We start from the raw sequence: 23,861 nt of genomic DNA on the forward strand, positions 1-23,861 counted from the left end.
AATTACTGGTCATCACACCTTAATTTCAGGAATCTGGTACCTTTTTATATTTCCAGGTCTACAGCACGTGAATGACCACCAGAATGGCGGGCCAGGGAGATTTGCAGGAGCTGCTGCGTATGCTTACAGCGCGTAAAGTACCTATGCTCGCAGCCATGGGTCACGTCAAATCACTACAAGCAAAGAACTTTAAAAGGTTAGCACACGATCCCGCGCCGGCACGTATGACGCCGAAACTGATGAATCACCAGCATCGAACAGATAGCTGATGCGCCGCTAGCGGCGATAGAGGAAGCGCTGAAGGACGCAAAACTGGCCAAGGGCCTCCACACAGCATGCAAATCCCATAGCAAGAGGCCTGCGCCGGCAGTCAAGCGCGCCGCAGGGGACGCGACGTCACCGACAGCGAAGAAGACCAAGCTGGAGCCTACGAAACGCGACTTAGACTATGGCTCCATGACGGCAGATGACTTGGAAGCGTCACTCGAGCTACCACTGGTGGAGGACGAGACTCTGATACGCGACACCATCGTCGTGACAAATAGGGCGCCTCTGGTTCTCGCCTTCGCCGTTGAGGTCCTTCGAGTGACAATGCCAGAGCAGCCACCAAGCAGTAGACTAAGCCTCGCGCAGGCCCTGGTGAGCGCCAACTCGCGGAGCAAGGCCGTCAGCATCGGCATCGAGAAGCCCGGCGGGGAGGTGCCCGTTGCCGAGGGCCAGCCCAAGGTCCGTGTCATGGGCCGAGAAATCCCCGTTCTCAAGCGCGGCGACTACACGTGGTCGGGCGCACCGACAAAGGAGAAGGGCGAAACCACGAACGCAGGCGGCGCGAGTGCGTCGCCCGGAAACAAAAAGACGTGGACGGCGAGCGCCACGCTGACATCACGCGCTTCTACGTTTGTGGCTCATGCAGCACCCGTGTCCAACCCCAGCTGGCGGCCGAGTCTCATCAAGCAGCTGATGGCGGAGCGTCCCGACCTGGAAACGGCGTCGCACAACGCGTGGGCCATCCGCACCAGCTTCGGCAACTCGCCGCTGGTGCAGCAGGCGTCGTTCGATGACGGCGAGTCTGGTTGCGGCAAGTTCATGCTGGACATAATGAAGGACGCCGATATTACGAATACGCTGGTGGTTCTGACGCGCTGGTTCGGCGGCGTGATGCTCGGGCCAGACCGGTGGCGGCTGATGCGGGAATGCGTCAACGACGCGCTCTCGTCGCAGCGGCGCACATCTACGTTTGTGGCCGGCGAGGCAGCGGTATGGGGTCTTGACACGCAGGACAAGAACCCGACCACGTCCACCGTCGGGATGGGCATACATCGACCCGAAGGCGCACGCAATTACCTACTGCGCTCGTTTGCATCGCCCACGGCAGCGGGGGAGGCGGGGGCCCCATCGGGAGGGCCCAAGAGGACCGTCACGGCCATCAACGACGAGAAGCAGGAGAACCTGGGCCGGCTGCTGGGCGCTCTGCGAATCGTCGTGGAGAGCTGGTCCGGCGTGCTGAACAAGGGCGAGCTGGATAATCGGGCGTGGAACTGGTATATGGCTGTTCGGCCGGATGTGCAGTCGGGACCGGCCGGCTGGGGAGCTCGGGGCGAACTGAAGCTCAGCAAGATATTGGATTTAAAACGTAATGTGGGCTGAAGATGGTCAAATTAAAAAATTGGTTCCGCACCCTTTAGGAACTTTTGATTGCGAAGCACAATGCATCGAAATGACGGAACAGCTTGTCGCTGGGCGCACCAGCGACCGTTATCGATAGGCCCCGCCACAACGCGTCGTCGACGCGCGGGGTGAGCAAAAGACGGTATGATGACACCGGCGAGGAGCATGCTCTATCGATAAAACGCACGGCAACAACATACTTCCTTACTGTTAATTGTGCCAAAATAGGCGGTCAAGCTGACTTTGTCCGGGTCGTGTTCGAAACCCCGATATCTGTCCAGTTGCTTCGATAGTCTGCCACGCAAGCTGCCTGTGTCGCTCCGCCACCCAATCAAAAGTAAACAAGAAGGGCAACACAAACACAAGGGACGACTAGACCCGAAAACACCAAAACGAACCTAAATCTCTAAATTAAACAAAGACGACGATAATTTAATCTAAAGTAACGGTCCGACACGATAAAAAATAAGATTAGAGATTCCTAATGAGGACCCCGACATTGCGGCTTGTCGATTGAACGACGCGCTTGTTGACGGTGCTGGGACCATTTTGCTAATTTTCTGTTCGCCCTTGAGAACTTTACCCTCGTAAACCTCGCCCGCCTAGCAACCCACCTAAACACATTTCGTACGGGTGGCCTCTCGACGCCTGTTTCTTCATTCTAATCCTCTTTTCCCGTGGTTGTCATTCTCTCTTTTTCCTCTCTGCTTTTTTATCACGACGAGTATTCCACAACGGGCGGGCCTGTTTCTCTACCGAACAACGAACACCAGACGTACAGCTGCGGACGGACAACAGACACACAGACACACAGACAGACTCACACACGAAGACGCGTACATTAAAATCATGGATAACTACCAGAAGCTAGAAAAGGTCGGCGAGGGTGAGTTTTCAGGCAGCTCCCGCGCTGCGGCGACGAGGCGCGCTCGTCAACGCAAAAGCCGCCCGCTACACCAGCTAACCTTTGCCCTTGCCCGCTCGGCTTTTCCGTGCCCCTTCGTGCAGGTACCTATGGTGTGGTATACAAGGCGCGCGATCTGGCCAACGGAGGCCGGATCGTCGCGCTCAAGAAGATTCGCCTCGAGGCCGAGGACGAGGGCGTGCCGAGCACGGCCATCCGCGAGATCTCGCTGCTCAAGGAGATGAAGGACCCCAACATTGTGCGGCTCTTCAACATTGTGCACGCCGACGGCCACAAGCTCTACCTCGTTTTCGAGTTCCTCGACCTCGACCTCAAAAAATACATGGAGTCGCTGCCTGTCAGCGATGGCGGCCGCGGCAAGGCCCTCCCCGAGGGTTCCTCGGCGCACCTCTCCCGCCTCGGCATGGGCGACGCCGTCATCAAGAAGTTCATGCGCCAGCTCTGCGACGGTATCCGCTACTGCCACTCACACCGCGTCCTCCACCGCGACCTCAAGCCTCAGAACCTGCTCATTGACCGCGACGGAAACCTCAAGCTCGCCGACTTTGGCCTCGCCCGCGCCTTTGGCGTGCCTCTCCGCACCTACACCCACGAGGTCGTCACGCTGTGGTACCGTGCCCCGGAGATCCTGCTCGGCGGCCGCCAGTACTCGACTGGTGTCGACATGTGGTCCGTCGGCTGCATCTTTGCCGAGATGTGCACTCGCAAGCCCCTTTTCCCCGGTGACTCGGAGATTGACGAGATTTTCAAAATATTCCGGTATGAACTAGAATGGAATACACGACCCGCAACCCCCACACGTAAGCCTCATCAGCATCTAACTGTTGTCAATCTGTAGTGCCCTCGGAACGCCCTCCGATGACGTCTGGCCCGGCGTCACCTCGTACCCTGATTTCAAATCGTCCTTCCCCAAGTGGAAGAGAGACTTCTCCGCCGCCCTCTGCCACAACCTCGACGAACCCGGCCTCGACCTGCTTGAGGCCATGCTCGTTTACGACCCCGCCGGCCGCATCTCTGCCAAGGCTGCCGTCAACCACCCATACTTTGAGGACGAGGAGGAGCTGGCGACTGCGGGTCGCGGCGCCGGCTACTACAACTAGAAGTATGCAGCGGCCGGGCCGTACCCCATACCGCCCCCGCGGTAGGTCACAAGAGCATTTCAACGTGACGCATCAACATAGGATGCGAAAAAAAAAAGAGAAATCAATGCGTCGACTTTGGAGTCATTTTGATGTCGGCGCCGAGTCTTTCCTATCAGGTCTAGTATATATGTGAGCAGAATACAAATTGTGCTCTGGAGAGCAAGGCAGAGCTGGATGCAAAAAGTCACGCTTTGTGGCCGGAATAGGAACGACAATATCTTTGCGCTACTTTTCTTATTGCGCATTACCAGGAAGAGTGGAAGGAAGCGGATACGGACAGCACATGTTTGGGATTGGAGCGCATTCCCCAGATCCTTTTCCATGTACAGTGTAGAACGGGGCTCTTATGGCCTTCTATCTGCACTGCATTTACTTTTTCTTCGTTATTGTCTACGAGGTTTTTTTTTTGTTTTCGGCAGGCAGGGTAATAGAGTGTAAACTGAAACGGTTCGGTGAATGCAGAATCGTGATATTCATTAGTTTTCCTTTCCCATCAAATGCACGCGACCGGCATGTCTCGTCTTTTGCTCCTCGAGGGTATATCTCTCCTCACTCATCACGCAAGCCTCACCAGCTCACGCTCGTCTCGTACGGCGGCATGTCCGTCTTGAACATGCCCGCCGTGGTCAGCACAATGGTGGCGCTGCGCTCGCCCAGAAACTGCGTGTCAATCAGGCACACCCTGTGGTCCTTGCAGATGAAGGTGCCCGGCACGCACGTGCAGCCCTCGTAGGCCGCCTGCATGCCCGTCGTGGCGTTCTCCTCGAGCACCATGACCGAGTGCACGATGAGGGCCAGCAGCCGCGCGTCCATCATGCCGTCGCGCTCGCGCCAGCCGTGCAGCAGCGCAATGAGCCGCCGGCGGATGCCGCCGTCGCGGCAGTTGGTGCCCGCGAAGGTGAGCACCTCGGCGGCGCTCATGGCGAAGGAGAAGGTGAAGGGGCGGGGCGCGCCGGGCCGGCAACGGGGCGCGAAGTGCTCCTCGGCAAAGGCCGTCGCGCGCTCCAGGTCGGGCGTGCGCTCGTCCCAGACCATCTCGCCGCTCTCCTCGCTGCGCGTGAGACACGTCTCGAGCGTCATCCACAGAAGCCGCAGGCAGATAATGTGGTGCTCCTCCTCCTCGCTCGCGGCCGTCGTCAGCGATGCGCTGTCCCGCCGCGCGAGCAAATCTTCAAATTTGGTTTGCCAAGCAAGCAGCTCCCCCACATAGGCCACGATGCTACGATTTGCGGACTCCAGCTCAGCCGAGGTCCGCGGGATGCTGAGATAGCGTCCCATGTGGCAGAAGCCCGTCAGAAGCGGCTGCAGCTCCGTGTAGGCATCGGTGGCCGAGGCGAAAGGCGCCGTGGAGCACTTGTGCGCCTTGTCGCGCCAGCGCCACTCGGGAACGTCAATGGTGCGGAATCGGCTGCAGAACTGCATCTCAAAGTGCGTAAAAACGGCCGTCAGGGACTTTGTCGTCAGCACGCAGCCGGCCCTGCGCGATCCCTGATTGTCGACGCGGTAGTTTTCCGTCGTGCATGTCAAGTCGGCGTCATCATCGTTGTCAGAGCCGTCGTCCTCGCTGCCGCCAGTCCCCTTCCAATACTCCCACCGCCAGTACAGCCGGTTGCCACCCATGGCATGCGCCGAGGCCTGCTCATAGTTCTCCTGCAGGCAGCACAGGCCGGTGAAGAGGGTGCTGGCGAGGAGGATGGTCTCCTTGTCGGCGTCGGACAGCACCGGCTTCCGGGTCAGCTCAAGCACGGACAGGACGGCAGCGTTGAACTGAGTGAGGGCAAAGGCCTCGTTGCGCTGCCGCGAAGCACGGGCCTGGGCCGTCTGCGCCGTGATGCAGGTCGCGCGGTGCATGGCCGCCATGGCGAGGCCCGCATGCCAGATGGCTGGGTAAACCTGCGTCGCCCTCATGACGTCGACGGTCCAGAAGGACTCGCTGAAGAGGCCGGCCATACGCCGCACGCATTCCCCGCGCAGCATGGCAAAGGCGCCGCGCTCGGCGTGGCTGGCGTCTATGCCCGCAGGGGCGTCGCTCGGCACCGGTTCATGGTAGACCGCCAGCATACTGGCCACACCATCGCCGTTGCTGGTGCCGGCGGCGGCGGCGGCGGCGGCGCCATGGCTGTATCCCTCGCAGTCGCGGCCCGTGGTTATACATCTCTTACAGTACGGTGCCCCTTCATCGCACTTGATACGTCGTCGTCTAAGGGCGGGGGAGCAAGTGGAAAGCCGTTAGCTCAACGCTATTGCTCTGCGGTCTGGTTGCGCAGGGATCACACTCACCTGCAGGTGATGCAGCCCGTACGGGTCTTGGTGGCCCATTTTCTGGTTCTGCGTGAGGTGGCGGGATTCTTTTGGTCAGATTCCATGGCGAGTGTATCCTCTTTGTGGTTCCTCTTGCATGAATCCGCCTGATTCCTCGGAGACTTTATTGAATGAACGAAGATGCGCGGCCCATTTTTTTTCTGGGGGCGCGCCAACGGCGCCGCCCGTTGGGGCTGGCTTGGCTCCATCGCGATGAAGCTGGGTCGATCCGTTGATTAGCGCAGGGCTGGGCCGGCTGTCGCAGACCTCCCTGCAGCCGGATATAGCTTTCAAAAGTTGCATGATTCAAAATTACCAAACGGAAACAGCTATTTACACAATGCCAAGCATTCAATAATCACATGAAAAAAAAAGTGTAGACTTGTCCTTTTGGACCATCGGACCATCGGGCATCAGATCAAATCCTATGTGAAGCCAACATCACATGCTCAACACCATGCTTTACGGCTTTGAAGAAAAGTCCGAGTAAATCGGTGCATCATTACGTAATAGGAGGTAGATTCGCATCTTCCTCTTCCTTGGTTCCTCTGATTGCTCTGCGTGTGCAGTCCGTCTCGCCGATGAACGAATGCCCTTTCAACGCTACACCCCAGAGTTCGACAATAAGAACCCAGCTAATCAAGCCAAGAGTGATTGAGATGAGATACAGCGACTTGAGATCGGTGGCGAGCGGAAGGAAAAACATGATGATGGCCATGGCTACGCGATTTGCGAGGCGGTATTTCTTGGCGAGACGTGGCGTACCAACCGAGTGGTGCCTGTGGCTAATGGCGATGGCGGTCATAGACAAAAGGGCGATTGCCAACCCGTGGCAGTAAAAGTAGCGGACGCCGATGCCAAACTCCTCTTCCGCTAAGGCGCGGTAGTTCTCCGTCAGCTGTTCCGGGTGAGTGTTGGACATGTCAGACGCGAGAACCAGCCGAGACAAGGCTGATGTGGCAATGATGTAGCCCATGATAAACGGCAGGTGAGCATTGTTCCAGACGCCCACTGATGAGGATGAATTAGTGTCCGTATTCGAGGCAAGACATCTTGATACTTACTTGCTGGCGCTGACCGACGAATGGCGTGCACATCAATGCCGTGGCCGTCAACATCAAAGTAGATCCAGTTGAAGAAGAAGGCTTGCAGCAGACCAAGAACAGCCTTGCCCAGAAAAGCGTTGACGTTGTAGCCGCCGTTGCTCTGAAACAAGATACCGACAACAGAATAGCCCAAGACCAGGGACACAAAGGCATTGGTGCGCTCTACGCGGTGCTCAATGTTGATGGCGGGAATGAACTCAAACATGGTCTTGACCCCTCTGGTGAACGGCGTGTCGGCGTCTTCCTTGTACCGCAAAGCGTACTGCACGGGCGCGAAATAGAAGATCTGCCCCCACATGTCGAGGGCGATGGCGATCCAGATGAGGGCCAGGCGGTTCGGCATCTCGACGAAGACGCTGCCGATCCAGAGCGCCGTGGGCACCACCACCTGTATGCACGAGGCGAGCATGAAGCCGCGGACCATGGGCAGCAGAAAGTAGTTGATGGCAAAGTGCAAGGCGACGGCGTAGCGAGTGGCGAGGTAGAAGCCAACCAGCTGCGCATAGGTGTTGTGCGCGGCGTCCTCGTTGAAGCTGCTGATCATGTTGGTTGTGAAGCTGGGCAGAGTTAGGCTGGGCAGAACTTGCGTTTGGGGGGGGGGAGGAGAGGTGAAGGGGGCTGTCTCACCCAAGAAGACATGCGAGATTGAAGAGAACCTCGAGTTTCGTCAGGACGTCGTCCGATTCGAACCAGCTCAGAGCATAGGTAATTTCGGTCCAAATCTTCCACGACATGATGAAGGTAATGGCAAACCGCAAGAGTTCGTGGCCCGTGGGCTCCTCGGCCATGTGCTCACCGTTCGAGTGAATGATGCCAACTGTAGAACGTTAGATGTCGAGTTTTTCTTTTTTCAAAAGCTGCCAAGCCTGCGTAGCATACCGTAGAGAAGATCAAAGAACAACTCAATGGCCATAATCTCCGTCTGTCCAGCCGCACGCCAGATGACGCCCTTGTGGAACCATTGCCTCACCACCGGCATCTTGAACAGTTTCGTGCTGTCTCCCCTGCCGTGTCGGTGTCTCTTTTTTTCACCTGGATCCGCCCCCGGATCGCGAGGCGTGGAAGAGCCGCTCGCCGCCGCGCCCGTCGTCGTCGCCGGGCCGGATCCGCCGCCGCCGCCGCCATCGTCGCCGAGGACGCCGTCGTACGTCCGGAGGCGCTTGTTGTAGCCAAACTTGTCAAAGTTGTGCTCCAGCGCCGCCTCGCGCCGCGCCAGGCGCTCGAGCTCCACGCCGACCGCGGTCAGCTGGCGGTGCGTCTCCTCCCACTCGGCGGCGGCGTCGCCCAGCCGCGCGCGCATCGCGTCGCGCCGGCTCTCGTGGTGCGAGTGCACCTGCCGCAGGTAGCCAATGTGCGCGTCGGAGCCGTGCTCCACGACGTCGGCGTCGCTGGCGCTGTGCTGCCTGCGCAGCGTGGCCATGTCGCCCGGCAGGCTGGCGATGATCTTCCTGCCCGACGGGAGCGTGAACTCGTGCGGCTTGAAGCGCCGCCCCGTGGGCGTGTGCGACATGTTTTTTGGCAAGGGGTGCTGCGCTTTTTTTTGCCGTCCCGATGCGCTAGGTATGTCTTGATTGAAGTTCAATGGTTTTTTGGCCCTTCTTTTGAGGACGGGCAAGGAGGAAAAACTCTACCTGGGGCCCGGTGTTCAACGCCGACCGACAGCATCAGTGAGATATGGCACGGCGTAATTTAAAGTTTTAAGGGATAGCTCGAGCGCCAGGGCTTGTGCTAATACAAACTGGGCTGAACGGTTCGATGCTAGTTATTAGCTTTCGAAACGGCTACCCATTAACAAGGTCACTAGATGCACGAATAATATTTGGCGCTCATACATGGGATTCGAGCGAGACAACTGAGTCTCGTTGCAAATGAGCAATAAAGGCTTCGGGAAATGGGAATTTGCTTGATAGCGTATTAGGAAACTGGTATGCAGCCGCTTGTCCCAACACGTCAACAGTTTCAAGACTAATTCGGGCTATATCTGTGTAGAAATGGGCATGAAATTTCTGTGTTGTACTGCTTTCATCGTATCGGGCTTCCGAGTCAAATCAGGTACTCAGCTCAATCAGTATCTCACTACTAGTCGGACAACAAGGCTGAGGTAGCCGTGAGGTAGTGGAATCGTTTTGCCTGTATCGCAACCACACATGCTCGAGTTTACGCTCATTTGCCTCACGCACCTTGAGCGATACTCCTGAACTGCATCGATTCAAGCCGGGAATCGCAGTTCTGGTATCAGAACCAAATGAGCCGCCGCGTTCTGCTTTCATCGTTGCACAGCTAATCGCCTCTATCTTTGCTTTGCTCGTAAGTGATGGCAGAGGCTTCAGTGATGTCAGACACCAAGAAGGGGATACAAGGCCCCCCCCCTTTTGATTCATGTGTCCATTCGCTCGTCGAGTAGCACCAAACTGTACAGCAACGACACAAAATGGTAATTCATTCTCTTCGGCCGGTGCAGTGATCCTAGAAAGTCGAGAGCGCCCATCTCAGTCCAAAGACATCGGACAGTAATCCAAAGAGGTGTCTTTGCGGTCACTGAGTCTTAGAGGCATGCTTCCCGCGTTGCTGAGTCCCGCGTGAAATAGACCAAGAAATTTCTATTTATAGAGGCATGGTCTCGGTTGGGCGGAAAGTTTCGGTAGTCTCTAATAATGTCTGACAGGAAACCATTGCATATCTCAAATCGACCTTTCTGTGTCCCAGAATTGTGTGCAGAGTGTTGAGGAGGTATGCAAACGGTATGGAAAATGTCTCTTGTGATGTATTCCCAACCCTTCTTACCAATAAAAAAAGGCGACAGTATATTTCTTGGACCTTGTTATATAGATCTGATACAATGCTGTTCAGGCTTAGGTCGGAAAAGCTATTGCCATCAGCAGGGTCATACTCAATGGTGCATTTTCCTCTTCAGGTACTTTGAGTGATCATGTCGCTGGTGAACCCTTTTCGTTGATCTCGCGGCATCGTTTTGTCGGTTTGTAGAATCTTTTGTGCCGACGCAGACTCGCGCAAAAGTGTACATCAGATCGATGAATAAATCTGACCTTGCAAATGTCGCCAACTTCCAAGAGACCAGCAGTTTTTAATCGAAATGATTCAAGAGTTGCTTCAGAAAAGAAAAAAGCCATTCATCTTCTTCACCAGTTCGTCGCTTAAATGCTGAATCAGGGCGCTGGATAAGGCTCGGGTTAAGCATGAACGTCATGAGGGCAACGTCCATCTTGATCATTCGGGGCGTGTTAAAGCGTCCGTAACTAAGGTTTGTACGCAAGCATCGAATCAGACTTCTCTGATGCGCTGGAATTTCTTCATTATCGTGCTCCGCAACGTCAAATATAGGTCTTCCAACCCCCAGAGCGTTGAGACGGGCCATCAGCGCGTGGAGGTTCTCATCGTAGTATGTTCCGATAGCGAGCTTTCGTGCGACCCAGACTACCCATAGAAACAGTCACTTTGGTATCTTGCAAATTCGGTTGGCAGAAGCCGGATGTCAAGCGGCTAGCAAGTCATTCACATAGATTGGTCCGGACCATCGTTTACAATCGTGTGCAACTACCACAAACCTGATTATTTCCGGTGTCAAGCCTGATGGTACAGAAAATCAGCTCAATTTTTGAGAGAGAGAAAGAGACTGTATTTTGTTTTCGGAAGAATAATACAAATTTCACGTGTCGAAGCACTGATACTGCAGCATCGTACCCTATAGTGTGGGGTATGGCACCAGGTAGAAGAGAAATATCTACTATACGGAACGCAAGCCAAGTCTTGTGCTAATCCTGGAGTCTGAGTCCCGCTTTATACAACTGACCATTGACTAGTGAAGAATTCAGCTGCTAGTACATGGTAGTGATCCGCGAAGAGTCGACACACATGTTAAAGTCCTGTACAGATCCGCTCGCTGCTTGTCTTGTCTATAGAGAAAGCAGAGCGTAGTAGAGGAGACCCGGCCAGCTCCGAGGAAGAACGCTGTCGTGCAAACCGCGGCTAGATTGAGTTCACAGATAATGACGGCCTACATGACGTGTCTCCCCATCTCGTTTGGACCAGCCTCAGCCATGCGACATTACAAATGACAGCTTGCGACTGCCGGAGTGTGGCACTGGGCATGTGTGCGCAGCAAAACAACAGTCAGCGGATTTTGCAACAAGTGATTTCCGCCGACGCTGCTTGTTCGGCCATTACGTTTGAGAACCAGTGGCGATGTTCTCTCGCAGCGAGATAGGAGGAGAGAGGGAGAAAGGTCACAACGTAGCCATTGACACCTCCACCTAGCGAGTCCATGAGGCGCAAAAACGCATTCCAGACAATAGCGAATCACCGACTGAGGGGTAGGTAGCATGGTAGGTAGGGGCGGAAAGGACGAAATTTACCGACGCCCTCGATATTTAACAAGGGTTGAAGCAAGTGCAGAAAGCGGGTTGGCTATCAAGCTATTACACATAGCTGCCAGAAGGTGGAATGGTGGTGAAGGTCCGTTGCAGTAGGAGTTGAGACAAGGCGGTCCAAGGGAGGACAGTTGTTGGTGAGGGGGCATGGGGGCCAAGGGGAAGGGACAGAGCCGGACCGGAAGTTTTTTTTTAAATGGACTGTCTGTTAACTCTGTAGCAGAAGTAAGACTCTGCCGATTCTGGATCCATTGAGGGTCAGGTTTTAATTGGTTTTTTTTATCCCGAGTGGTAGCGACTGAAGGGAGGCACATTAGATGACGGCCGAAGAAATCGGGTGGGCGGCTTGTAAGCTCGCAGGCTTGGTACTCATTAAACTCCTCCCTCGAACGGAGGCATACGACAAAAAATGTTGAATATTGGCGCACGAATTAGGATGAACCGTAGTCCGTAGACCACTTTTTTTTTCTTCCACCCCAAGTCGTGCAGGAAGATTGTTTGCGTGAAATTTCCAGCGGGCGAGGTTTTTGAAAATCCGAAAGGCAAAATGACGGTGAGAGTGACGCAAACAAACGACGCGACCGTTGGTAGGCTTGGCTCATACCCATGCCGCAGCGAGAAAAGTACCGCCTGTATAATGTATTCGCCCTTGTTTGGGACGACATGAACAAGAGTAATGACCAGGACTTGCCATGACTAGCCATCGTTCATGGGACCTTGCCCGAATTCATGCAGCTCACGAACGCCTTACTAGGACGCATACATAGGCCTGAAGGTAAAGCAAATAATACCGGCAAAAGAAGTCTCATCTTCCTGCCAAGATTAAGCACGCGCGACCCGACAAGGCCACTACTGGGCTTTGCTTAGACGTTCATGACCAGGTCTCCTCTACAGCCTCTATGCCAGTGTTTCATGGCAACATGGAAAGAGTATAGCGGTCCATCAGGCATCATCGGACAAGGAATCAGGCAAACAAGGCATTGACTGCTCGGCGTTCCTGAATATCAGCGTTCGTGTAAGTACTTGGTGCCCCCTCCCGGGATATGACACGCGATCCCGAAATTACTCCAGTAGCTATTCCTTTGGTCGAGTAAGTAGACTATACTAATAAGTAGATATGGGTCCGAAGCCGGAAAGGAAGATGTGGCCGCATCCCCAAGGTCTTTGTGAACTGAACTACTTCCCGAGAAGAGCCCGCACCGCTGCCCAAGTAATAAGCGCATTTCAGAAGCCAGCCCGGTCTGATTGAGGAGTGGAGGACATGCTCCCCGTACTGATAGAGTAGCATAGCAGGAGATCTGAAAGAGGAAGATATATAGACTGAAAGTATCAGGGGGGGGGGGGGGGGGTGGGGGGGGGGGGGGGGGGGGGGGGCGTGTGCAGAGACACCGGCGAGGGGCCATTGCCTGAAGTGAATCCTCAGTAGATGGAAAAGGGTGGATGTTAGATTGGAATGTGTCTTTCAGGAACCTGCGACGGCGCGCTGCCACCGTGGAGCAGCCATTTACTCGCGTAAAGTGGCTTTCAAGACCAACATTTCAGTAAAAGGGCGCCGAACATAATGAGGCCCCCTCTCCTCTTTCTTTGCAATCAATAAGCGAGAAACTAGTGGGTGGCGGCATCAAAGGAGCTCCAGCGAGTATGTACATGTCGAAAAAAAAAAGGTCTTGTCTTTTGTTTGGAATGCAGAGAGATTCTTATTTTTCCTATGAATGAAAAGTTGAGTGGTCATTGTGTGGCTGGGAGGACGCGACGCCAGCGCCGTCACATTCCAGCAACACCCACTGCCACTGGTTTGATTGCAGACCCCAAACGAATCAAGAAGAAAAAAAAAAAAAAAGGTGGCCACTGGCTTCCCAGAAGAGAACTTGACGGTTCCAGATTCACACAAAGCAGGGGGTGGGGAGAGAGAATGTTGAACTGACATTTGTGACACCTGCAGCCCAGCGGTGTAGAAAGAAGGGGATCTCGGGGGCGATGAACGGGCAAGCAAAGCCTCGCCATTCGCTGGGCGGCGAATATCCAGGGGGGGGCTCATTGGTATGGATTGTCGGGCGTGTGTCGATTTTGTTTCCTTTGCGAAACGGACCAAAAAGAAAAGAAAAGAAAAGAAATACTGGTAAAGGGCCAGAAGGGCGAATCCGTAATTTGTGGCCACAGGTGCAGCGTACAGCCTGTGGGCTCCTGGTTTCATATCAAAAGCAAAACGGGAGTAGCAGTGGTTGCTGGTACCAGTAGGAGGGCCCTTTTTGGGTTGGGCCTTGTAACACGGGCTGTTGGCGCCGCCCGCATGCAGCATTGCAGGAGGAGGAGGGGGCCCCCCTTGTCAAGAAGCAAGGCGTGTGAAGGAAGAAGGAAGAAGAAAAAAAAAACACAAAAAGGGTCCAAGCCATAACTAGACCTGCATGCATGCATTTCATTCACCCAAGGGAACAGGGGGGAACGTGGTTGATGGCGAGTCGGGCGTGGTCTATACCGTTGGGTTAGTTGGGTACTAGGCAACAATGGGCATTGAGAAGTATGTATGAAGTCAGTGGCCTTGCGATCCCTTTTTCTTGATTTTAATTTCAAGGAGAGTCAAGTGCAAAATGCAACATGCAAAGTGCAGTGCAAAATGCCCCTCAAAAAAAAAAACGGCGATGCAAAATTGACTGCTCTTGTCAAGGCATAAATATATAAATAGATAAATTTTTTTTTATACATGCATGTCAGCGGAACCCTGCATTACAGGCCGGCGTCGCGGGGACGTGGGCCTGATGATGGTGCATCACCACAACGACTCAAGAGATGTATTTGCTTGGATGGCTGGCCACAATTGACCTGACCAAGAAGAAATGAAAATGATGGGCGAAACTCGATTCCATCTTGCTAGAGAGGCGAAAATGTCTACATGAGAAGAAAGAAGAAAAGAAAGAAAAAAAAGTCAATTTCATTCAGTCAGTCTGTAACCAAAGGGCCAAAGATTTTTTTTATTGTTGAGCGAATCGCTAGCCGAGAGGCCTGGCAATGAGAGGTCAGCGATTCGTATTCATTTCATACCAGGCTGACGCCGTATGCTGGCAGAAAGCGGCATCAAAGAGAGGTACGGATAGAGACTCTTGCTTTCCCCTTCTTCAGCGCCCATCAGTCCATTGGAAACAAAAAAAAAAATGGCCGCCTGCGTATGACAGAACGCTAGGCAGCCCAGTCACTTTTGATACAATGGCGGATCGTATTTTGCTGTTTTGGCGGAATTCACCAACTATAGACTGGTATCATCACTGCCAATGGACAAGTGTAGCAAGGTAGCGCCCCTGGCGGTTATACTCAGTACGAGTGTGCGCTGGCTGAATACTTGGTTTGGGTAGCGAAAAAGAAGAATAAGAAAAAAAAAAAACTTGCCCACTTTGGCGGCAAGAGCAACGTGTCTGCACATACACCATAGCTTTTTTTTTCTCTTGCTCAAAATGGTATTATGGCGCGTACTGAAGCAGGAGGCTGGTATCGTCTAAGCAGGAGGATTCGTTCTGGAACAATATCTGGTGCGTGTTTCGTATCCTGACCTTGCCAGAGCGAGCGACGAGGCTGTGGACGGGTTTTGGGGGGGAAGAGGGGGGTAGGGGGGGCAAAGGGGCAATGATTGGACAGGAAGGTAGTACCAAGAACGATGAGCTCGACAGAGCGGGAACTGGTAAAAAATAGCATCAAGTGGTTACTGATATTAGGATTCGTACCCAGTAACTGAGTAGGGGAGCAAAAGGCCGCCCCCTGGCCCGCCGAGGTGCCTTGTTTCAAGATGCCTGGTGTGCATCCGTACTCCGTAAAGAGAGAGAGTGTGTGGTGTACCAGCAAGGATATGCCTGCGACGGGCCAATCAAGAAGCCGTTCCCGCTAGGTTTCCGATCGAGGCTAATCAACCAGAGGGAGCATCAAGAGCCAGTCAAGATGCAGGTACTGCCGCTCGCTGAGAGGAGCCGGTGCGGCAGGGCGACCAGGGGGGGCAACTAGATGGATGGGTGGGTGTTCATCCCGGAGCGGGCGGCGATGCTACCTACCTCTGTAGGAGGACAATGAGCATTTTTTTTTGAAAGAAGAAAAAGTAAAATAAGATGAAAATAAACCCCCCCAGAATGAATCATGAGAAGAAGAATAGCAAGGTGGAAAAGGTGCAAGAGAAGAATCAAGAAAAGAACAAAGGCCGACGTTTTACTGATTCATCTTTACAGAGTACGGGTACTGCCAAGTTCTCTATCCTGAGCCCCGTTGTTGGGCAGAGTAGAGACAGATACCTACTCCATAAGTACGGATAGAGATGGAGGAATGACAACGAATGCCAGCGTCAGCCCCGGGGCTCCACGTATGAGAGCCGCCTCGTTGGGCCGAGTATGAAGTCGGGCTCTGGGCTGTGCGTGTGTACTCAGTATGTGTGCCCTGTGGTTGCCTGCCTAACCACTCCCCAACATGACATTTCGTTTCGACAAGCTCTGGCTAGACAAGCACGCAAGGCGCGCGGGAAGGGGGGAAAGAAGCGAAACCGTTTTGGCCAGAGCAACGTGCCGCTCGGTTCAGAAACATTGTTCCTCTCTCTCTCTCTCTCTCTCTGTGTCTCTCTCCCCACCCGTGCCTGCAACCGTTTGGTGGTGGCCGGGAGACGAGAGATGCCATCCACCAGAGGATGCATTTTGTAGCATTGTTGATTCAGACACACACAAAAAAAAAAGACCTTGAATCTGCGACAAGGTGCGACAAAGAATTGGGTGAGCAAGCAAAGATGTCTTTTCTTGTAATCTAGAAATGGCAGTAAAATGGCCTATAAAAAAGTAGAAAAGAAAAAGAAAAAAAAAAAGGCCACAATCGTATGGGGGCCATCCAAAGTTGGGTACCTAGTTAACCAGTGGGCATGTGTGAGATGGTAGAACCCCACGAGCGTTTGACTGGCTGGGAAGCGTCTACCCTGCCTGCCTGCGATGTATCGCCTCCCGCACAACCTTTCCCTGATACCGGGCCACAGACACTGTGAATAAAAAACAAAAAAAAAAGATTTTTTTTCTCATCTTGTTATTGCAATTCGTATGGTGGTTGGCCTTGAGTGAAGAGAGGGGGGCAGCAAAGTGGCGTGGTCTCCGCAGGCTTGGCTTGGGGATAGGCGGCCGGGGGCACGGGGGGTGGGCATGAGATTTACGCGCCGGGATGGGACTGGCTGGCTGTGGGTTGAAGAAGAAGAAGAAGAGTCTGTTTTGTGTGCACCGCCTTGTCATCCATGAACCTTCATCCAGGCGCGCAAAAAAAAAAAAAGGTTGTGGTCTTTACATGAATGGGAAAGCATTCTATTTTGGTCCGCTGCTTGGCAGGATGAGCGGACAGGGATGGTTTCCTAGTTTTTGCATTGACTACCACCAGTACACACATAGTAGTGCAGCTTTCACGTTGAATATATCTTTGATCTAGTCCACCTTTATAGATGCATGGTTTTTTGTTTCTTGTTTCCTGCTCTCATCATCCCTTTGTGGTTTTTTCATCATCCCGTCTTCATTTCCTTCCTTTTTTTTTGGTGTGTGTACTATTGCTTTGATTGAGACTGGGTCTCTTTATTTGTTCAGTTTGATCTCTTCTCCCCCAATCTTGATTCAATCTCGCCTAATATCGCGCCCTTTTTTTTCCCTTTTTATTTTCGACCTTCTTTCGTTGCCGGCCTCGTGTCTTTTGAGTGCGCGCGCCTGCTAGTGGAAAAAGAACGGAAAGCAAGGACCATATCGGAGTTTGCGACTTTTTTTGCCTGGTAGCATTTCGCATACACACAATTGTGGCCATCACGACGACGACATCAGATTGATTGCATACTATTTTTGTTTCTACTTGACCGAAAAGGAAATCAATAAGCACAGCAACAACAACAACAACAACAACGACAACGACAACGACAGCCCGCCATATAAAGAAATAGTACTGGACAAGAGCAACGTCAACACTCCTCTTTTGGCACGGACAAAGGCACCTGTGCGCAAAAAAAACGACCTTGATCTGAATCATTGCCCGTCCTACGGTCCGTGATAGCAAAGTACACGGACGACCTGCAAGGCTGTAAGATTGCTGGGCAATTTTAAAACCTGCATACCTTGGTCCCTGCCTATTTGACAATTTTATTTTCTTTTTTTCTTCCCTCTTGTTTCTGCATTGTCCCTGGTGGACAAGATAAGGAAGAGGCAAATTATCAAGACAGAAAACTTGTGTGAGTCTCGCCTCGCCCCCTCTAGCATGTTCACGGCATTCCAGTGATGTGGTCCAAACGCCACCCTCCCGCCTCTCCTCCCCCCCCGCCAGGCATTGGCAGTCAAATTCCAGCGCTGAGCCCCGCTAACAGCAGCTTTCCTAGCTCGTCTCTGCGCATCTCTGACATCTCAGGCCACCAAAACGTCCGCTAGCAAAGGACCCGTTCATCCATTCATCCACCATCCACCATCCCCTTCAAAGGGTTTCAACAGGCCAAGGCTACCTACGTACAGCCTAGGTACCTAATCTACTAAGTGAACTAGTTCAGTCGCTGGGCCAATTTATCGCCCAATACTCTGCCTACTAGTAGGCCTCGGTACTCTGCTAGGCTCCCTTTTGGTATCTGTACTCGGACTGCCTAACCACTACCCACCTTGAATAGGTACCGACTACCTCCACAACGCCTCCGCACGCCAGGCGACGGCTGTTCATCACCGCCGCCCATCCAAACCAACCTCCCTCGTCGGACCCTTGTTTGCATTATTGGCCGTGGTCTGCCATTTTGACACATTTTACCAGCTTCACAGCTCGTTATATATATCACGACTTGAAGCGGTTTCTTTCATTCTCTTTTTAGATTCTCATCCTCATCTTCATCTCCATCCGCCAAAGAGACAAAGAAGACCGGAAAGCAGGAAGACATTCTTTTTTTTCTCGACCCCCCCCAAAAGCAAACACTGCCCAGCTCGCTCGGACCCGTTCACCATTCACTTTTTTTTACGAGTATCCATCTCCCTTCAACCACTTACTTACTACTGTCACCATTTCAACCAACTACGGACGAAAAGCAACAAAAGCTGAAAGGATAGGAAGAAAAGGAAAAAGCAATTCTACGCCTCGCCCCCGACCCTTGACTAGCGAGCAACGCTTCCCACTGTCTTGGTACAAGGACAGACCCCACACTTGGACTTGATTCACTTTGGCCGATCTCAAAGACGGACCCAAGCATTGGCAGGCTACTTTTTTTGGTTGATCTTATTTTGCATACCATTGAAAAGACAATTCAATTGAGCATCTTGAAAAGTTGTCGAAAGCCTTGGAATTTTTTTCATCGGATTTTTTCGGCCCCTCGCTTTGACCAAAGGAGAAAAGAAAGGAAAGGATCATTGCAGCCACGCAAAGCCGTTACCCTCGGATCGCTCGCTCCCTTGTCAGTTTTTCGCCCTTGAGCAGCCACCACCACCACTACCTCCTCCACCACCACCACCACCGCCGCCAAATCTACCGCAACCACCGGCACCACCAGCATTCTCGCCTGTGCGTGTGCCCTCGACTTTGCTTTTCACGAATTCAAGCTGCACTTGCCAGATCAGCGAACCGAAAATCACCGAAAAAAAAGAACAAGATACATCCCGTGTCAATTTACCCGAACTCTCCACAACGTCACGACACGCCGTGCCTGTTTGCATTTATTGCTTTGCAGACGCTCCTGGCAATACGGCCATACCCAGTCCTGTGATAAGATTGCCTGTTTGGCGATTCAGTTACGATACACTCTCTTCTCCCATCTCCATCAGAACAAAAGAGGCGTTGCTGCGAGCCAAAACTCTATCCTCGCCCGTCCGCACTCCCCCCCTTGTCCGTCTGAATCCCCTGTCGGGCAACCCGCGCTCCCCTCCCCCCGCAGAGCTACTTGGCGCGATTCGCTGGTACCTCTCTCCTTTCTCCTGCCAATTCTCTTGAATCAGGAATCCAGGCACAGCCCTTTGTCGCCCTTGCAGTGACCCTCGTGGAGCTGCATCTTTTTTCTTTTTTCTATTTCTTTCTCTTTTTTTTTTTTTTTGCAGGACCTCGACAAAACGTCACCCGCTGACGCCACCCTCGCTCTCGGTCGTCTGTCAGTGTCCACACAGCCACTACCAGTACACCCCCCAGGCAACTCCCCTGGAAACGCGCATTCAGGCACCTGCCACTGCTGCGACGCCACCTGTCCAAGCAGCCAAGCTAGCCTACCCGCCAACTACAGCGTTGTCGCGACCGCTACAAGCAACCGACCTAGGTACCTGGGATCTATCCTGTCCTGTTCACACCCCCCTCTCCTCCCCAACACCCCTCCCTCTCACCCCCCTCCCCCTCCCCCCTCTAAAAACAGCCTTCCCAAGACGGAAACGGAACAAGCCCTGGCGCTAGGCCCAGTCATTGTCTGTCTGGTCTGCCTCTCTCTCTCTCTCTGTCTCTGCTTCTGGTCTCGAGTCCGTGAGCACATGCGCCTCCTCTAAACTCGTTCCCGCTTCACCACTTGTCTTGCTTTTTCACAAGATCACCTCCTCCCTTCCCTTACTTCTTTCGGCTTCTCAATACTCTGGTTTTTAATTCCTCAACCCCCCCAGAGTCTCACCCTCGTCTTGTTCCCTTTCCATCCCCCTCGCCCTTCTTCAACCCTCCTTCCTTTGTTCATATACTTAATACGTCCCTTGTCTCTTTGAGCCGTATTACTTATATCACACCTTGGGGCCGCTTTCTCCAGATTATCTCGACAGCCTGTTATATATTTAATAGGTCTCCATCTGGTTCTTACTCTGTTCACTCACTCTCTTAACCACCACTCGCTCATACGTGGGATCCGCCAGCCAGCCATTGGTTCCCGTCTACTACTTTTCGCATCTTTAACCGTCCTTCGTCGCAACCTTTTTCACCACTACACACAAAGTCGATATGGCTTCCTTGTCATCGAGAATGCTCGCCGGCAGCGAGCTGAACAAGCTGGCTCTCGAGCAGTTTGTCTACCAACCCGTCAGCCGCGACATGATCACCTACCTCGCCAACGCCGCCCACAACGTCATCTCTTGCGACTCTTCACTCATGCCTAAGCAACAACAAGACACAGCGGCTCAGCATCACGCACCTCCAACTCCGCCCGAGAGCCCCGAGTCGACCTCCGTCAAGCCTGCTGATGGCAACTTGCCCACGGTCGAGGAGTTCATCACTCAGCTCGTCGTCTCCTCCAACGTCCAGGTCCCGACCCTCATGTCGACCCTCGTCTACCTAACCCGCCTCAAGTCCAAGCTTCAGCCCATGGCGCGTGGTCTCCGATGCACCACACACCGCATCTTCCTCGCTGCTCTTATCCTCGCCGCCAAGTACCTCAACGACTCCTCTCCCAAGAACAAGCACTGGGCCAACTACACCCATATCAACACCGACACGTACAGCTTTGGCTTTAGCCGCACCGAGGTCAACCTGATGGAGAAGCAGCTCCTCTTCCTTCTTGAGTGGGACCTTCGCATCGTTGAGCAGGACCTGTACCGCGAGTTTGACTCCTTCCTCGAGCCCATCCGCCACAAGATTGCCCACGCCCACGCCAAGCGCATGCGCCACCGCGAAGAGAAGCGTCGCCAGCAGGAGCTCTACGCCGCCGCCGCCGCCTCGGCCTCTGCTCGCTACCCCAGCTCGCCCTCGTCCCGTGGCCAGTCTCGATCCCGGCATGCCAGCCCGGACAGTCGCCTGGCTGCTGTCCGCGCCGGTTCCATCACACCTCCCGGTCTCACCTACAGCAGCTCTGCGAGCTCCTACGCCTCATCGGTCGCTTCTGCCTCGAGCAGACAACAGTCCCGCTCCTCCACGCCCCTCGAGTCCGAGACGGATCCCTTTGTATACCACGCGGCCCTCCACGACAGCCTCTACGACTCCCCCGTTGAGCTATCTATGGAAAAGGATGCCGTCACCGCCTCTACGCGCACACTCAAACCCACAGCCAGCAGACTGCACCTCCACGACATGGCCAACGACCATTATCAACAAATCCAGGATGGTGTCAACAAGAAGCGTCAGCGCCGTGGCATGTGGAGCCGTTTGCTCGGTGGTGCTGTGACCGTGCGATGAAGCAAATAAAACGTGGCAGGTTTTGACCTCCGAGGAAAAGCCACACCTGAAGATTGGGTAATAACAAACATGCATGGCGTCTTCTTCATCTTTTTTTCCTTTTTTTTCCGTTTCTCCTTGGATTTATCTCCTTCTCTTGCAGCGAGCTTTTAGACTGGTTCTCACGGCCTCTGCTTTTTTTCTCGACTCCACCGACGACTCGACCTTTACCGAGAGCTTCTTTGTTCGATTTACTTAATGCGCCCGTGCACAGGCGTCTGCATACTTTATATATCATACATCAATACGTGCATAATCACCCCGTCTTTCACACGGAAAGGGAAATCCCGAGCTCTTTTTTTCTTTGACTCATTTTCATTGTTCTTCTTACGAGCATACGAAATCAACACACGGTTGGATTTCATCAATATCTTTTGGAAACGGACTTGTTTTCCTTTTGTTTTTCCCAGGGAGGAGTTTGGCGAAACATCTAGCATTATCATTTTGAATTTTTTTTCATCGGCCGTTGCTGCCGCGGCATCTGACGATTGATAGCCTTGATGGCATCTGTTAGTGGAGATACATGGCACGAACAACAATCACCTTTTTTTATGTTTTGGGGAAAAGGGAACTATTCCCTTGCCAAGGGAAATTTTCATAGTGTTTTTTTCCTTAATCTCATGTGTGAGATTGTCTCAATAAATGGCCTTGGGCTAAATATATCTTCTACAACAAAAACATGTGCCTTTCAGTGACTACCATTGTGTCTTTGCTATCAGTCGTGTTATACAGCTTATTAGTGACGAGCAAGCGATCCGACTGTCGCACTCATCAACTACTACCTGTGACATGTAACAGTCATTCGCTTTCGCATGTGCATGCCTTGCCATGCCTTGCCACGCCTTTTCCCTTCCTCCCTTCTTCCTCCCTCTTTTTTCTTTTCTCTTTCGGAATTGCACATGCAAAGAAATATGATCAAGCGGTCAACGCACGCCGTACGCTTACGGCGCGCGCGAGACACCGTCACATCGCCCACCCCGCGATTCTGGGCTGTGTAAGTAAAGTTGAGTGTGGTGGTGTGGTGGGGAGGGGGAGACGGTTTATTCAATCATGAAAAAAGGACATGTGAATCTTGTCATGTATGACTCGTGATGCGAAGAGGTACGTTCACATTCTTGGTCTCTTTTCTCGGTGTAAAGAAGAAAAAAATAAAGAAATAAAAAAGAAGATATGATGGATTCACATGGGGAGCGGCATCTCTTGCATGTGCTGCAAAGCCCATATCAAACACAGGCCGTGATGAGCGAAGCGGGGGGGGGGGGGGGGGGGGGGGGCAGCAGCAATTGCACATAAAAAAAGGGCATGATCGATGGGCACGTGAAGCCTCTCGCGGTGGTCTTCTACAGCTATTTCAAGATGGGTGAGAGGAGCAGTCGTGATAATGATAATGATAGTACTAAGCATACAGGCAGGCAACCTGTTTTTGATGACTGGCAACGCAAAAGGCGGTTGATGGGCCCGAAAAAAAAACAAGGGCTGCAACGGCGGGAGGAAGGGAGGGCGGGATGGATGGACGGAGGGGGCGGCACGTGGCGCAGCAAAACCGGTCCAGGTGATGCCGCTATTCAGAAAACCTGGCCAAGCGAATGCGCACATGCTTCTTGTCCCTCGACAATCTTTTTTCATTTTTTTTTTACTATACCGACTTTCACCGGCAGTTTTGCCCTCTCGTCTCACTTTTTTTTTTTTTCGGTCCATCATCATCCCCCCTGCTCTTACCCTCCATCGCCACCGTCTTATCAAAGCCGATACATATACATACATATACATACATATACAACTTATACTCCGTAGTGTGGTTGTGTTTGCCCTCTCTACCTTGTGGGTGGGTTGTGCCGCGCTCGTTGAGAGGGCCGCCGGTGTGGTGGTGGGCGTGTAGCTAGTGACAAGGGGGGGGGGGGGGGGGGGGCTCCGGCGACGGCGGCGGCGACGGCCGGGTTTGGTGACATCTCGTACGCGCGGCGTGTATAATGACTCCGAAAAACACGGACACATACACACACGCACGCGCGCGCGCATTATACTGTCGGGTTTTGGTGTTTGGCATGCTGAGCTTACGCCGAGAATTCGGTTAAAGGTAATTTTTTTTATCATCTGTGTAGCACTGTTGGATTGGTTTCTTTTTTTTATCCCGTCGAGAGCGGAATACTCCGGTCCCTATTGGGAACCACAACGGAGAAATGTTCTTCTTACATGTTTAGAGTTTTGCTGAACAACGCTT

The 23,861-nt window shown here is 53.1% G+C and overlaps 5 protein-coding genes across 5 annotated transcripts; 3 read left to right on the plus strand and 2 right to left on the minus strand.

Annotated features, from left to right (window-relative positions):
- Nucleotides 1–83: 83 nt before the first annotated feature.
- Nucleotides 84–1,647, plus strand: V2A60_006575 (YigZ family protein; the record flags this gene model as incomplete). The annotated part of the gene is made up of 2 exons (XM_083257869.1): nucleotides 84–222; nucleotides 281–1,647. The coding sequence occupies 2 exons, from the start codon at nucleotides 84–86 to the stop codon at nucleotides 1,645–1,647; spliced, it is 1,506 nt and encodes a 501-aa protein (XP_083113995.1).
- An 870-nt stretch (nucleotides 1,648–2,517) lies between these two features.
- V2A60_006576 (kinase-like domain-containing protein) lies at nucleotides 2,518–3,693 on the plus strand (the record flags this gene model as incomplete). Its single annotated transcript, XM_083257870.1, has 3 exons — nucleotides 2,518–2,554; nucleotides 2,677–3,352; nucleotides 3,432–3,693. The coding sequence occupies 3 exons, from the start codon at nucleotides 2,518–2,520 to the stop codon at nucleotides 3,691–3,693; spliced, it is 975 nt and encodes a 324-aa protein (XP_083113996.1).
- Nucleotides 3,694–4,302: 609 nt separating this feature from the next.
- On the minus strand, nucleotides 4,303–6,101 carry V2A60_006577 (Zn(II)2Cys6 transcription factor domain-containing protein; the record flags this gene model as incomplete). The annotated part of the gene is made up of 2 exons (XM_083257871.1): nucleotides 4,303–5,935; nucleotides 6,016–6,101. The coding sequence occupies 2 exons, from the start codon at nucleotides 6,099–6,101 to the stop codon at nucleotides 4,303–4,305; spliced, it is 1,719 nt and encodes a 572-aa protein (XP_083113997.1).
- Nucleotides 6,102–6,538: 437 nt separating this feature from the next.
- Nucleotides 6,539–8,652, minus strand: V2A60_006578 (bacterial low temperature requirement A protein-domain-containing protein; the record flags this gene model as incomplete). The annotated part of the gene is made up of 4 exons (XM_083257872.1): nucleotides 6,539–7,047; nucleotides 7,101–7,699; nucleotides 7,770–7,959; nucleotides 8,022–8,652. 4 exons carry the CDS (start codon nucleotides 8,650–8,652, stop codon nucleotides 6,539–6,541), a joined length of 1,929 nt encoding a protein of 642 aa, XP_083113998.1.
- An 11,782-nt stretch (nucleotides 8,653–20,434) lies between these two features.
- V2A60_006579 (cyclin family protein) lies at nucleotides 20,435–21,601 on the plus strand (the record flags this gene model as incomplete). The annotated part of the gene is made up of 1 exon (XM_083257873.1): nucleotides 20,435–21,601. The coding sequence occupies one exon, from the start codon at nucleotides 20,435–20,437 to the stop codon at nucleotides 21,599–21,601; it is 1,167 nt and encodes a 388-aa protein (XP_083113999.1).
- Between the last annotated feature and the right edge of the window lie 2,260 nt (nucleotides 21,602–23,861).

This window comes from Cordyceps javanica, chromosome 4 (genome assembly GCF_051103115.1).
Source record: "Cordyceps javanica chromosome 4, complete sequence".
Taxonomy (NCBI): domain Eukaryota; kingdom Fungi; phylum Ascomycota; class Sordariomycetes; order Hypocreales; family Cordycipitaceae; genus Cordyceps; species Cordyceps javanica.